The sequence below is a fragment of the Carassius auratus genome, chromosome 35 (assembly GCF_003368295.1).
Source record: "Carassius auratus strain Wakin chromosome 35, ASM336829v1, whole genome shotgun sequence".
NCBI classification, from domain to species: Eukaryota; Metazoa; Chordata; class Actinopteri; order Cypriniformes; family Cyprinidae; genus Carassius; species Carassius auratus.
Genome location: NC_039277.1, coordinates 11846317 through 11862147, shown reverse-complemented (window position 1 = coordinate 11862147; position 15831 = coordinate 11846317). Strand labels below are relative to the sequence as shown.

Genomic DNA, 15831 nt, shown 5'->3' with positions numbered 1-15831 from the left:
TAATGAACTCAAATATAGCTACAGTTTCCAGGATGCATCAGATATTTTTTGATGTAAAAAATAATTCATTTATTGTTTATTATTATTAAAAAACTGTATGAGGAACATATTTCTTAATAGATATTGCAATGAAAGCACGTAAAAAGCACTGATTTAATCATATTTATTAGACTTTTAAACAGTATGTTATAATTTAAGGAAGCACTTAATGAAACATGATATTTGCTACTTGAAATGATCATCAAGGCAACATTATGTTTTGAGAAATAGCATGAAACACAAAATAGCACCATTTCAAAACAGTCTGGGAGCACAGGTTTGTTGATGTTTTTCTCATTAGGAAGCTCATTTTTTAATCTTAACCTGTGACATAATAGCCTATATACATAACCCAATAGAACACGTCTCTTATTTTGTCTGCAAAAATATTTTCTAAAATATTTCTCATTACTTCATTGTTCTGTCTATAGCTGTCTTCCTCTTTCTCATCTGCTTTCTGTCAGAACTTGACATCCGGCGCGAACCGGACTACTCCCCGACGTGGTTCTGGTCGTTCCACCAATGGTTCTCTTCCAGAGGTTCCCGCGGAATAATAATCGCTTACTCGATCGAGGCCAGACTCAGATTCTCTGAGGAGCAGCACAGTGTTATTGCCAAAGGAGGAGCGGAAGGGCGACAGAGGGAGAGAAAGAGAAACAGAGAGAGAGAGACACAATATGAGGTGATGTTTTATCCGGAAGATTACAGCGCGCACTAGAAGAAACGAGCTTTGAGCATTCTGAGACCACATTATACTCATTATTTCTATTTAGAAATTTCATATATATAGTGAGCCATAACGGTCAAGCAAACGCCTGAATTAATATTCTGATGAGAAATAGGCTACATCCAATAACATATGTGCTAAATATATCCGTTTAGCTGCGGAAAAAGGACGTTGTGTAGGCAAGAGGCACAGTAGACATTTAACCCATTTAGCTGGGACTGTAAGGTCATTTGCGTTTTCGCTGTATTCCAAAGTATTTAAATGATTAAGGACGCAAACGTTAATTAAAACGCTATTGGATTAAGAAAATACATTAAATGGAATCCTTCTGCCAGAAGAAATAGCAAAGTTCCTTTAAGACAAGGCATATCACTCGGCGGCCATATTGAAAATTTGAAACGCTATCTCTTTGAATGGTTAAACATCAAATTCTCAAAAACTGTTTTCGACAGGCTTAAAGGGTTAGTTCACCCAAAAATGAAAATGATGTCATTAATAACTCACCCTCATGTCATGCTATACCCATAAGACCTCCATTCATCTTCAGAACACAAATTAAGATATTTTAAGATATATTCTGAGACCTCTCTGACCCTCCGACAGAAATGTAATTACCACGTTCAAGGTTCAGAAACGTAGCAAGGAGATCGGTAAAATGCTACTCTGTGTCAGCTGCCTCATGCAGATAACGTTTACTATGTTGTTTACGCATTGATTTGAACAAAAACGTGTTCGCGTGATGCAGCTAACACAGAATAGCATACGCTGTTTATGTGGATTTAGCTCCAAAATGGCACTAGGGTGACGCAGAGGAGACAAATTGTTATTTTTGTTTTCTTTGCGTACAAAAAGTATTCTCGTAGCTTCATAAAATTACCGTTGAACCCCTGATGTCACATGTATTATTTTACAGATCTCCTTGCTACGTTTCTGGACATTGATCATGATAATTACATTGCTGATATGGGAGGGTCAGAGAGGTCTCAGAATTCATCGAAAATATCTTAATTGTATTCCTAAAATGAACGGAGGTCTTATGGATTTAGAACACATGGGTGAGTTATTAACGACAGAAGAGGCTTTCAGCTGTGTCCCGCCCAATAAGAAGTGGTAATTTTCCAAATGGATGTAATTCATTAAACAATAATAATAATAATAAACATCTTATTTCACTTTTAACTTTGTATTTTTAGTTTAAAAAATATCAACGCAACGCATTGATATCTGTGCATGTAGAAGTGCGTGTAGTGCTTAAAGGGCGAAAAACGAAATACAGCTACAAGTTCAGCTGGACAGCTGGACAGATGAATTTAATTTCTTATCGCGAAGCAGCATAGACAATTCCCACGCTTTTTGAAAAGTGTGTCACACTTTTTTTTAGTATGGGACACGGTAAATGCCCCAAAACCCGAACTCCTTTGATGTCTCAGACATTTGGACCCCATCCTCCAAATGAAAAGATGAATTATAACCGTGGTCTCAGGTTGTTCAAAGGAAAAGTCCAGAAATACAAGCAGCATGAAAACAACAAGACAGACACCACAGAACAAGAATGCAATGTGCTGTTCTAAAACGAAAGATTTAAATATCAAGTTAAATTTCATAAATCTCCTGAAAATAAATAAATAAAAAAGAATTCATCTATGAATGACATTTAAAGTTCACCGTAAATGGGTTGTTCTTGCAGTAAGGAGAAGAGATTAACAGTACATCAAATTATATACAAGTACCAAAAAAAAAAAAAAAAAGATGTGACACTTCAAACTCTTTTGTTGAGTGCAATGCCTCAGATGAATACATTAAGAAAAAATGCCTTTTCCCTGAAATAGTTTTCTACAAGAACAACAAGACCACAGTAACTAGAATGTGATGATAGTAAACATTAAAACAGAACATGCATGTATTAAAATGCACATACATGAGCAGTCAAACTGTCCTAGTCACCCTCCTTTGGCCCAGCACTTTCCATATGGAAGAGAATACGCATGGGAGCAAATGAAAAGATGAAGAACACTAAACAGTTATGGTGTACTAAATTCTCAATGGAAACACCTGTGTACGAAGCACTAGCAACACTAGTTTTTCTCAGTGAGTAATAACTGCTGCTGAAGTACGCATGAAGGCGGATGAAGCTTAACTAATCTCAGGCGAGAATTACCTTGGGTCGGGCATCGCACAGCGCCACAGGTGTTGCTTTAGTGTCTGCACCCAACCAATATCTCGGATGGGCTGACAAAGCTGAATGTAGTGGTACTGTTTTAGCATAACCCTTCAAACGAACGACAAGATCACTCGTTAGCTGAACATTAAAGTAATTAAAGGGATAGTTCAACCAAAAATGAAAATTCTGCCACCACTTACTCACCCTCATTTCATTCCAAATTGGTATGACTTGTGTGGAAATGATTTGCAGAATGCTTTTCCCCCATACAAATATCACTAAATTTCTAAATTTGTCAAGAACGGTTGTATTCAAGAGAAGGAAGAAAGTATTACACATTTAGAATGACACAAGTGTGAGTAAATGTCAACTATTTTTGTTTTAGGGTGAACTATTCCTTTAATTCCCAAAGCACAAAATCATTATGTAAATCAATCAATCTATCAATATCATCATTAAAGCCAGTCATTATAGACACATATTGATATTGAAGGACGATTTCAGTCTATTCAGAATGGAATAATTCCAGTTTTTAGGTAAATCTATGCTATACTTTGCACATATGAGACACTGAAAGCCGCAATATATCTGATTCACTCAAGATGCAAACATATATTTCTCAACTCTCAGCTGACAGCAATATGCACAACTTGTAAGATGCCAGAATCTATTCCTGAGCCCGTCACACACACAATATGAGAATATCGCAAAATAGTTCTCTTCCATGTGGATTCAACGTCTCTATGACAGTGACAAGAGAGACAGACAGAAGGACAGGGAGAAACGATACAGATGCACCTACCACTGAGTTCCCAAACGCTCAAACAAAATGAACCAAGACACCTCTGTTTCTGCGTTTGCATTTATTAATTTCAATATGAGCAAGCAAGAGAGAAATCACAATTCACATTATCACAGTTAAATCGGAGGCCCTTTCACATATTTTTTTCTCTCCTTTTTAGTATGCATGGACTATAGATAGCACCTGTGCTAAGCACACACACACACTCACTGACATGTACGACCCGTTAGCTGCTCCTCCTCTGTCTCCCAACAATGTCTTTCCTTAATTCCCATTATATTAACAGTAACTGAGTCACCAAAGGCTGCAAAATACAAGAAAAAGGACCTCACCCTGTGGCACAGTCAGCTTCAGAGCACAGTGCAGAAGAGAATAAGCTATTGTAGTTCAGCCAGACTGAACAAATAGATACTTTCATTCTATACGAATACTTTCCACAAGTCCGACAGAATTTCTGTGTTTCTGGACTTGAAGCCTGTGTTATAATACATTCAAAGTTTTCATAATGCATTGTAATGTATTATATATTTTCATAAATGATAGTAAACATAGTTATAATACATCTCGACTGTCTTTGAAGTTTGAACAAATTTTACATGGTATGTCAAAGTGAAAATCATGGCAGAATGGCTGTCAATCCAACTCATACATGAAGAAGAATCTTTGCTTTCTAGTGTTAGACTGCTAATGGTGCACACCATGAAAGATAAAAGGTTTACGGCTGAACTTGAATAGCATGCTATTCTTACCATTCCTGTATATTTTTAGCATTCTAAAATATGAGCGTAGTATGCTATTCTGAATTCAGCCAGGGTTAGTGCCTTATTTAATTTCTGATAGGAATGGAAATGAGCCTGTGAGGGATATAAGTGTATTCAATGGAATTGAAAAATTCTTCAATCTGGCAATAGATAACAGAATTACTATGCAGATTGGGCAAACAGGACAATGAGATTACATACTTGACATACTATAAATGAAGTAGACCTCAAAGGATGAGACCAGGGACAGAGAGGATTTGCAGAGGGGGAGGTACATGGTTAAAAAAAACAAAAAAACAAAACAAACAAAATAACAATGCAAAGCATTATATTACACGATGCACTCCCATGATGCCAGCAAATGAAGATATTTAAATTCTAAAATGAATGCTATTCAGTCCCAGGAACTACCAACATTTTTGTTCTTCCATCACAAACTGACATGAATCTGTGACATTGTCATGTCACATGCAAAGCCATGATTATGAGATGTTACATAAGGCCTGATCAGATTATATATAAAAAGATTTCACTGCCAACACAAAATCATCTCTGTGAATGTATCAGCATTAAACTATAAAGGGGTAGTCCACCCAAAATTGAAATTCTATCATTTACTGACTCCCTAAGGTCATTCCAAATATTTCTTCTGTGACATAATGTTTTTTTTTCAGGTCCGAAACACTATTTGGGTGAGTAAATGATAATAGATTTTTTTTTCTTTTAAGATAGTTTTAAGTTTGCATTACTGGCTCACTTGACTCAGAGTTTGTGATAAGGGCTTGTATGCCAGTTTTGTTACGAGACGGAAACAAGTAAACGACACTTGAAATTTCCCCTTATACATACATGTGCATCTTGGGAAGAAGCCTTTTTGGGGCCAACTTTTGATTAAAACAAACAAAGTTGACATGATCATGCAATCAAGAGTAAACAAACAGCATTCCGAACAGATTGCATTCGACTTACCATTACATCAATGGACACATGATAACAAACAGAACAATTAGGCAAGAATACAGGTCATTTCAATTCTGAACAATGGGGGATGCAGGAGCAAAACAAAGAAGCAGACACTCTGGAAAAGTCATTAATAATGAATAAGTTGAATATGCATTCACATAAAGAAGGGCTTTGATTTTAAAGCTGGCTGATCTATTGACCTTTTGAGTTCATTCTCCTTGTAGGAACCTCATCTGTCTACCTCGGGGGCTCCCTTAGGGGGGAAGGGAAGTGTGCACGTGAGATAAAAAGAAACAGTTGGACAGTGGAAGATAATGTTAAATGTTGTGTTGTGGTCCTTATATAATTTGTGGTGCATGATGGAATAGAATTACACCAAAACCTCAAAAACCATACATAAACATATTTTTGTTTTTTTGTTTTTTTTTAAAAAATCTATTGGTTTGCTTTGCACAAAAAAATCACAGTGAACATTTAAATCCTATTCTATCAAAAGAAAAATTTACAGTACATCCCATAATGCAATTTCATGTAACAGTAGTACTACATCTATTTGGTTGTCCAGGCAACAAAGTGGGGCGAAACAAGGTCTGCTTATTATATGACCTTGACAGATGTTTATTTGGAGATACTGATGTTCAATTTAGATATATCCTGCTCCTATAAGGATTAATCAACATTTTCATCATATGGAAGGGTTCTCAAGAAAACAAAATAATTCAAATCAAAGCACCAAAGTGATCTGAGATCATAACATATCCCTTGGGAGCTTGGGGTGTTTGATCAATAAAATGATAACATAAAACAGGCAAAGCAAGCAGATTAATATAGTCTTAAAACCAAAGATGCACATTTATCAAAGATTTTTGATTGGGAAATTGGCCTTTGTGGTTTCTATGTGTTGCCTAATTTACATAAACATGATTTCAAAAGGCTTATCGGATACATATCGGCTTCATTTCAAAACCCTTGATAAATGAAACCCACCAGTCTGTGCATCTGATGGTAAGTGCATACAGAGCCAATGGCTCCATGCAAAATAAGAGCATCCACTGGCCAACCAGTAGAGTGGCTAGTATGGAAACCTCGTTGTGGAGATGAGGAGAGTGGGTGGAGCTATAGTAAATGCAAACGCTTTGATATTACTGGGCGAGATTGTGACGCAAAAGAGGAGAAAAAAAACATCAAATCCAACCCTGTTAATCTTGTAAAATCAGCCCACTGACCTCTCAGAGAAAAAGAGAGAGTGAGAGAAAGAGAGGTGTGGGGTTTTGGAAATATACAGTGAGGAATAAAACGAGAGGTGCATCAGATAGGGAGAAAGAGAGAGAGGGAGAGGGAGAGAGAGAGGGAGGGAGAGGGAAAGGGAGAGGGAGAGGGAGGGGGCAGCAATGGAGAGAAAAGGAACGAGAACCTCTTATTAAATAATTTGGCAGCCTTCGTTCTGCTTTCACCCTTTCGGGAAGAGATTAAATAAGAGAAGAAGTGCAATGGTTTTTACTCTTTTGCCTCAGCCAGTTTGTTGTTGATCTCTTTACTTTTCTCCTTGTCGCCCTGCCCTGCTCTGCTCTCCGGCTGGTTTTCAGAGCTCTTCTTCTTCGAACCACGCAATGATGTCCCCTGCTTCTCCTTGGACTTCTTCAGCAGTTTGCCAGGTGTGGCAGCTGTGCTCTTTTTGGGTTTGGAGCGAGGAAGACTGGGTTTCTCCACCTGTTTAAAAAAATAAAATCGCATACAAATGGTATTTTACAACCGTTATGTGACACGTTTCATTATTTAATGGGAAATAATATAAAATGGGATTCGGATTGGACGGACATGTTGGACAATGATATTGTTGGTTATTTTCCATAGTTTATATTTCCTGCTAATTCAGCCCTGGAAATGCCAGCAGAACATAGATTGTATTCAGTGTTGTGACGTACATCTGAGTGAAATTGTTTTTTTCTTTTGAAAAAGGAAAAAAAAAAATGTAGAGTGAGGACTTGGTTCTCTCCATTGACTGTTGATTGGATGAAGGTAGATCTGAATGTGAGCTTGAGGTTGACTGTAAGGAAGGGACAGGTTTAAACAGACTGAACGATTGGAGAGGTCTGTCGTATGTCTCCACAGAGAAGTCTGTCATGTCACAGGTCACTCAACATAATGAAATAGAGAACTGATGCTGATTCACTCAAAGCCTGAGGCGAAAGTTATATCAAACAACTTTGAAGAAGTACTACTGAGAAGAAAACTGATGTTCAGTTATTTTCCAGCCACTGAGCACATACATTGCTGACATCATGAAGTTACTGAACCCAATAATTGTTTTACAGCCTACTGCAACAAACATACACTTATAAATAAGAATGTAACCAAACATTCAAAAAAAAGGCCAGAATAAACCTTTTAAATACCCAGATGCTAATCTGAATATTGTGTTGTTTTTCCTTAACTTCCACGGCTCTTACCTTACGGCTCTCTCTGTAAGGTTCATGGTACAGTGTGCGTATCCTTCTCCTTTCCAGGGCCTTGTTTTCATCTGGCTGCTGAGTGGCCTGGTAGGGTCTGTAGGTGGCGCTGTAGCTGGTCTCCTGATCAGTCTTCCCATTGGGAGGATGATACTGAGACTGGGCCTTGATGAGCTTCATGGGTTTTACGTCTGTGTAGGCTTTGAACTCAGTCCTGACATTAAAAAAACAGAAAACATCACAATTATTGGGAAACTGAGTGTAGTGAGTGACTGGCTAAACCATCCAAGTCGAAGATAAGTTATCAATTTTTTTGATCCATTTTTTTCTGAAAAGAAATGCACATATCTGACAAAAGTTACACTGTCAATGTTTAGAAGTACACCGACATATAGCAGATGACTATAGTAGCAACAAAACTTGAATTTTAATTCAAACTTTAATTTTATATGGTTAAAGGCCCATTCACACCATGCATGATAACTATAAAGATAATGATGAATATAGTTATAAAAATCGTTCTCAATATAAAAAAATAGCTATGCGATACAACAAAAACTACATATAGAATAACAGCTTGGTCCTGCTATATATAGACACTGCATTATAGATCTAGATTGACATAATGCAGAGATCCCCCTCCCCCATTTGCATGATATAGAGTTTTTCCTGAGGCCCTTCTTTTAAAAGGAGAAACAAGTCTTTATTCACTGAGATGACACAGACAAATGGTATGTACAGTACTTCACTGGAATATGCATCGCAGATTACCCAACATGCAACTTATCTCCAGTGCATCTAACACACATGCATGCATACGGACATAATTCTCTCACTAAGACCAGCACAAATCAGATTTGTCTCAGACAAACTCAAATCATTCAAAAACAAACTGATTCACTAATGAATCACGCAGACCAATTGGTGCAATTGTTTTATGAATTCCAGATTCTAATTAAGATGTCTTGTGAGTGTTTTCTACTCTAGCTGAGGATTTCTAGCTGAGCAAAGATGGAATAATGGCTATTCACTGTAAACAATTTCATTTTAATTTGTAAAAATTCTCTTTATTTTTGATTCCATAAGCCTCAGAGGGGTAGGCTGTATTCATTAGGACTGACAGGACAGGAAGAGATCGAAATACCAGGCAAAGTGATCCATTATTTATCATCCCATTAGATCAATTAGTAGCTTTAGTTTATGAGAGTAAGGAGCAAATGAATACATCTCTGTATGAAACCGTATCAACCATTACAATATATTATAATAATGCCTAAAAAAAAGCCCTGAGAGCATTTGATTTCACACACTGTTCTACTGGAGATCAGAATAGATAACATTACTAGATCAAACTCCTTTACACTCAGAATGAAGAAGGATTCTAAACAGAGAGGGCCCATTATTATGTGAGCACCAAGTTGATGATCAAAGTCATGGGACAGCAAGTGGGGGGAGCATTTACCTCCTTAGAGAAAACGGGATGTGAGAAACATGCCCCATGCAATGTGTTTTAAAAGAATATTTCAGGTTAAATACATGTGAATCTTTATCGACAACAGAAAATGATTCTCTCTCTCTCAGACTCTCAGGTTGTAAAAACATGCTTTTCAAACGACCTTTTGTGTATCAATCTTGTTGTTAGATTTGACCCATGTCCCAGACCCAAACTTTCAAACTTAAACTATGAAAAATCAGTATAAAATTATTAATTATTTATTACAATGGAAACATCTTTAAAAGTATACAAAAGGTGCAAAAATTGAATTGAATTGTGTGTTAAGGATAAATCAAAACCTAGCTAGAAAATTAGCCTAAGAAAGGACCATGTGCAAACATCATGTATTTCTGATAAATTGTTCTTTGGGAATGTGAATTTGATGATACTGCTAGTGTTTTGATTTAAAGGGAGGCCTCCTTTCGCTCCCTGTTGAGAACAGAAAGGGGAGTGGAAAGAAAGAAGTGAAAGTTGTTACATAAGATAAATGAAGTCCAATCAGAATGCTTGAAACCTCAGCAGAAAAGCAGCTCATAGAAGTCCAAGGCCACAGGCACCAAAGACTCACAGGACAAACATGACAGAAGAAAGAGTCAGAGTTTATACAGCAACACACACACACACACACACACAAGATAGAGAAGACAGATAGAGAATGACAAAAACATAAAGACAGAGAGAGAAGGCTGTTACACATATACAACAGGACTCCTAACAATGAGCTTAGTGTGCTTATTGTAAATAAGTGCTTGGTACCAGCTGTCAAATCATTCATTTGATAATGAGCATCAACACTGTTTTACAATGCTGTATTACACCAGTTTATTTTGTAATTTAACAGAATTAATTTAATGGAAAAGCACAGTATTTTTTTCAAATGTGCTCACACATTTAATTAACCGCTGTCATCAAAAATCATTTGTAGATTTGAGCATACAGTGAGGTTGATATTCTTCCTCTCCCCAGGCATTGAGATTTTGTGAGCAGACTTGTCACTATGGTGATATGCTGGCACTAGAGAATTGTGTTGTCTGGAGCCAGAGCAGTGCACCATGGGTAGACTTGGCACATTGGAGTAACGTGGTGTTTAACAGAAGCATGTAAAGCTGTTTTGCTTTTAACTTGGATCCAAAAACAACATCCTGATTATTTTGTGGTCTATTAGATGACAACAGGGCTTGATGTTACCAAAAATAGACAGCGTATTTGGATTAATGAACACTGTAAAACTGACTCATTCTATTAATCCATTAGCACTGCAAATAATTAGATGTGCATTCTTGGTTGATTATTTAATTTATATTTTTATTGTCCTTTCTTATTCTAGTAACAGCCTTGCTGTCAGATCAATAGAGGCATCATCTTCCTGCTGTACCTATAGCATGACATATTCCTTCTGACATTCACTTTGGACACCAAAGTGAATCCCAATGAGATTATCCCTCTAACTCTGCCCTGTAAGGCAAAACTCTCTTTCTCGTTCTCTTTCTCTGCTGCCTCCTCTGTTATACTTATCGATTCCGGTCTTTGAATTGTTGCAGCATCTTCAATTACTGCACTACTCAAGAAAAGGGAGGAAAGGAAAGGCGTGAAGGGAGAAAAGTCATAAAAGTATATTAATTTACTGCATAATGCTATACAATGTCTGTTGTACATCATATTGCACAAATGTATATGATTTACTATAAATAAAGATGGTGCAGGCTGTTGGGTCGTTAACACAAACTGATGATATTCACAGCGTTAAAAGCTGATTGGTATGAGCATATGACAGTACTAGTTATAATTATTCATATTTTCCATTGTTGTTTGTGCTGCATGTGCTGCACATTGTGGACACATTCTTTACATAACAACGTGCGGAAACATGGCATATTCTTTTACAGGACAGGTTCTCATTATAATTTTATATAGCCTATATGACAGATTTGTTCTGTACATGAAGTGTCTCAGCAGAGCATCGCTGTACACAATGTACCGTGGGTGATGTATCGTGGTTTTTCTGTTCGGTTTGAATATCGTTAGACCCCTAATTCATACTACATAACGGCATAGAATAGTGCATAAGTATATGACTTGGGATGCACCATTAGTTAACAACAACTCTGAATCGTAGGTATGGTCTATTTTCAAGTCAAGTCAACAGTGAAAAAAAAAAACCCTAAAATAATTACCAAATACAAAATAACTGCTAAACACTTAAACTGCAAAAATGTATCAGCTATTACAATATTTTGTGCACAAGAGATATCAACTGCAGACCAAAGATTACTGATCTGCAGGGAGAGAGAGAGAGAGAGAGAGAGAGAGAGAGAGAGAGAGAGAGAGAGAGAGAGAGAGAGAGAGAGAGAGAGAGAGAGAGTAGAGAGATAAATGAAGGAAGCAACTTCCTCTTTACAGCAACCTGTCAAGGCGCACCTGATTATTCTGGCTCAAAATAAAACACCACAGACGGCTTTTCAAAGGCTTCTTAAAGAAGAGGATAATTTTTTTTTATCCAGTTTCATCAGCTTGTGTCATACAGCTTAAGCCCTGACACTGCTTTGTAGCATGACAGTGCAACAAAGCAAAACTCAGGACTAAACATGAGATTAAGTCAAACTAATCCTGAGCTTTTCAGTTGAAAGAATCACACTGTAACATTTCATGCATGCACTGTCATGCAAACTGAACTTTTGACTCCATGTCAAAAAGAAAAAAAAAATACACACAGGAAATATTAAATGTGTCCTGATGCACCAAGAACACCATATATGCAGGTCTAAAGGCAAGATTCCAACGCAATTCAGGCTTAATTTAACACCATATAATCTATATATCGAAAGCAACCTTCAAGGCACCAAAATATATTTATTATAACTGTACAGAGTATCAAAAACTCAATCTTGTTCAGCTGCAGGAGTGATTTGCAAGTGCACATTAATAAGTGGGTGAATTATGGACACAAAATACTCCACAATAACATTGACAGACTGTTCAAATGAGATCCAGAACTCAAATCGGAGAGGGAATACGGAGAACATTCTTTCTTTACACATTTATTGTTCACAGTTTGTAATAAAAAAGTGATTGAAAGGCAGCTGAATACCAAATAGGACCAGGAACAGCAGAGCACTATAGAAACTTCAGCTCTATCTGTTTTAAACAAAGACAGGCAAATAAAAGCAACTAAAAAAGCCATGTTTTATATGTTACAGCTGGAAAATAAAAGCTTAGTTTAGGGCTCTGTAAAGACTGCTCTCTGAGTTGCACAAACCTAAACATTTTACACCACTTTTTTACACCTTAACAAATGGATTATTAAAGTATTAGTTCACTTCCAGAATAAAAAATTCCTGAGTTTACTCAACCCGATGTCATCCAAGATGTTCATGTCTTTCTGTTTTCTGTAGCAAAGAAATTAAGATTTTTTTTAATGAAAACATTCCAGGATTTTTCTCCATATAATGGACTTCAGTGGTGGTCACGTTGGAAAGGTCATGCACGGTTAGCTCTTCATGTGTACTCTGGTTCAAAAAGGTAAAGAAAGCTGAAAAACTCCATTTCATTTTCTCCCCCGTCTTCAAGGACATTGTTGGTTTACCTTTTTTAGTAAAGGACATTTGACTTTCTTAGCATGTTCGCTTTGTGAACACTGAGTCGGTTCTTCCACTACATCATACATGACCTTTCTAAAGTGACTATGTAATGCATGAAGTAGAGCTAGTGCAAAACAAGAATTTGTGGTTAAAAATATATACACTTATATTTCTTTTAAGAAAACTGATCGTTTCGCTATAAAGCCCTAATTCCATGTCTGGGATCATGTAGAGCCCTTTGAAGCTGCAATGAAACTGCAATTCGGACCTTCAGCCCATTCGTTACCATTGAAGTCCATTATATGGAGAAAATGTTTTTCTCAAAAACCTTATTTTCTTTGCGATTTAACATCTTGGATGACATCGGGTTGAGGGAATTTTTATTCTGGAAGCAAACTAATCCTAATGCACTCACTTTGCCATAATGGCCTCACTTTACCCTAAAGCTAACCCTGAAGAAAATGAAGCCTTTTCCAAAAACAGCTTCTGCTCCAGTGCTCTCCAGCCCCCTGCATGTCCTGCCATCTGTAGGTGTTAGTACAGCAGTATACACAAGATTTAACCCACAGCTGACCTCCTTATGGCTTTTTCACTCCACAATACACCTTTCATTTGGTACTTTACACTGACTTCAATTGTTTTTATACTGGTCTAGTGGTGTTTTATATTTCTTAAACCCCACTTAATCCATCTGTCATTTTTTAGAGACATTATTTTGTATTATTTTGCATTGTTATTATTTAGCATAACAGCTCTATTTAGGTTTTACTGTCAAACCAAGCCTCTGAATCACTGTAGAACATCAGTTCTCAACCTTTTTGACTCACTGTCAATGACAGGGATCAAGGTCCCATCAAAATACTTCTACTGTAGAATTATATTATAACATATAACAATTGAAATCATTATAGATTCTTACATTTCATCATTTCAGATGTTTTAATGAGTAAATTAATATTTAAAACTATTTTACAAAAAGCAAGTTCAATATTTGAGACCTTTGGATAGCTAGAAAATTATACAAACTTTCATGACATTTTGCGATTGTATTCATTTTCGTCATCATTGCAGGATTTACAATACCATCACACTTTCAAAATGAGGCTTCCTCATGTATACAAGCTTGTTGCTCATGTAAAAGCAAATCCTTGTTCCTAAATAAAATGACAATTGTAAGATTTAAATTTTTAGCCGTTTTAACTTCTTTTAGTAATTGATTTGTCTTATTTTAAATTATTTTAGTTATCGTGAGGGCCCCCTTGGAAGTTTACTGAGGCCCTGAGTGGGTTCCGGACCCCTGGTCTTTGACACTACTGTACAATCATTCACTGATAATCAGTCAGCTTTACCTGTAGGAGCTGCCAGAAGACACTTCTTGTTTGATCTGCCGGTTGAGAGCATCCACAGCTGCCCTCCCTTTACCCTCTGTAGTAGGGGCATCCCCCACGCCCTGCCCATCCAACTTCGCACCAGCTTTCTTTTCAGAAACCATGGTCACTTTCTTGACTTGTCTCTTTTTCCTTTCACTAGACAGGATCTCCTTCTCATGCACCTTGTCAGCAATCTCGCCCTTTTCCACCCCAATCTCCATCATCTCTAAGGTGTGTTTGGCTCTGTCATGGATGCGGTCACTGCCCACTGAGATGGTCGGAGAGGGTTTGGGGATCCAAGGATGATCTCCCCTCTTTGGGATAGGCCAGGCTCTGAAGTCCTTCTGATACTGGGTCTTTTTGTTAAAAGAGACCTCAGGGGAATGATACGTGTTCTTGGGCTTGCAGCTGGGCTCAGGCCGAACATTCCAGTGTCTGTAGTCCTGGCGCATCACAGATCCTGAAATGTTTTCCTCCTGGGCTGCAGGTCCTTTGGTCACCACCTCGCGCTCGCTGTGAAGCGGCTGCGTTTCTATGGCGACCTTCGACGCAGGCTGCTGCAGGTGAAGATGCTGCATTTCGGACACGTCCGAGTACTTAGTGAAAACCAACGGCACCGCAATGTCGCCCTTGTCCAGCTGGTTCCAGAACCGAGCCATACAGCAGACTCTGGAGATACAGGGCCATGCCATGATGGTTTGCCAACGTCTTACCTTCTGTTATGTCAATCTCTTCCTTTCCTCAAAGCTGTTTTATATTCAGTTTGTGGAACTAAACGCCCTCGTATCACAAAATGTCCGATTCGCAATGTTTTTCCTTAAAACGATGCTGTCAAATATGACAGGACATAAATCCACTGTAAAAGAGGCATAACCGTTTTTTAGGGGTTTTTCCCTGTGAAATAGTCTGGTTTTGCTCCGTCTTGCGCTCGTTAGAATAGCAAAATTAGTGAAGACACAGCTGCCCCTCCCGCGCGCCTCCTTCGCTCAGCATCCACAGAGAAGAGCTGAATCACCTGCCACTGTCATCATCACGCAACGTCTACAATGGGCGGAGTTACGCTCGAATCCCCGCCCACTAAGAAGCGTTCTGAAAACAATCTCTGTTGGAAATCAGGAAAGATGCTCAAGAATAGCTCAAACACGTTATGCTTTACTCTTGTTCTTATTCTCTGTATAGGCTATGTTAATTAAAGTTTTTGAAAGAAGTCTCTTATGCTCACCAAGGCTGTATTTATTTGATAAAAACATTAATGTCGTGAAATAATATTACAATTTAAAATAAAGATTCTCTATTTTATTATATTTTAAAATGTATTCCTATGATGGCAAAGTTTAATTTTCAGCAGTGATTACGCATTACATATAGGCTATTTAATATGCTGCCCAGGAAACTTATCGTTATCAGTGTTAAAAACATTAGTATTTTATGAAACAAAAGTATATATAAAAAATAATTTCTTTCAGGATTCTTTTATGTAGAAAA

General features: G+C 37.5%; 1 protein-coding gene across 2 annotated transcripts; it reads right to left on the bottom strand.

Annotated features, from left to right (window-relative positions):
• Positions 1–197: 197 nt before the first annotated feature.
• LOC113054406 (microtubule-associated protein 6 homolog) lies at positions 198–15408 on the bottom strand. Of its 2 annotated transcripts, none has more exons than XM_026219939.1 (4): positions 14326–15408; positions 7904–8117; positions 6955–7163; positions 198–629 (listed from the first exon to the last, which is right to left on the bottom strand). In XM_026219939.1, exons 1-4 carry the CDS (start codon positions 15036–15038, stop codon positions 500–502), a joined length of 1266 nt encoding a protein of 421 aa, XP_026075724.1. In that variant the 5' UTR covers positions 15039–15408; the 3' UTR covers positions 198–499. The 2 variants fall into 2 exon arrangements, with proteins under 2 accessions (XP_026075724.1, XP_026075725.1); XM_026219940.1 differs by lacking the exon at positions 198–629 and adding an exon at positions 3774–6679 and having other exon boundaries at positions 14326–15403.
• Between the last annotated feature and the right edge of the window lie 423 nt (positions 15409–15831).

Bases quoted from the DNA above. Each gene is read 5' to 3' on its own strand.
- LOC113054406 (XM_026219939.1), bottom strand. From the start codon at position 15,038: ATGGCATGGCCCTGTATCTCCAGAGTCTGCTGTATGGCTCGGTTCTGG. The intron at 7,164-7,903 runs GTAAGAGCCGTG...TTTTTTAAACAG, and splicing joins CTTACAGAGAGAGCCGTAAG to GTGGAGAAACCCAGTCTTCC. The intron at 630-6,954 runs GTAAAAACCATT...GCTGCTCCTCAG, and splicing joins AAACTGGCTGAGGCAAAAGA to AGAATCTGAGTCTGGCCTCG.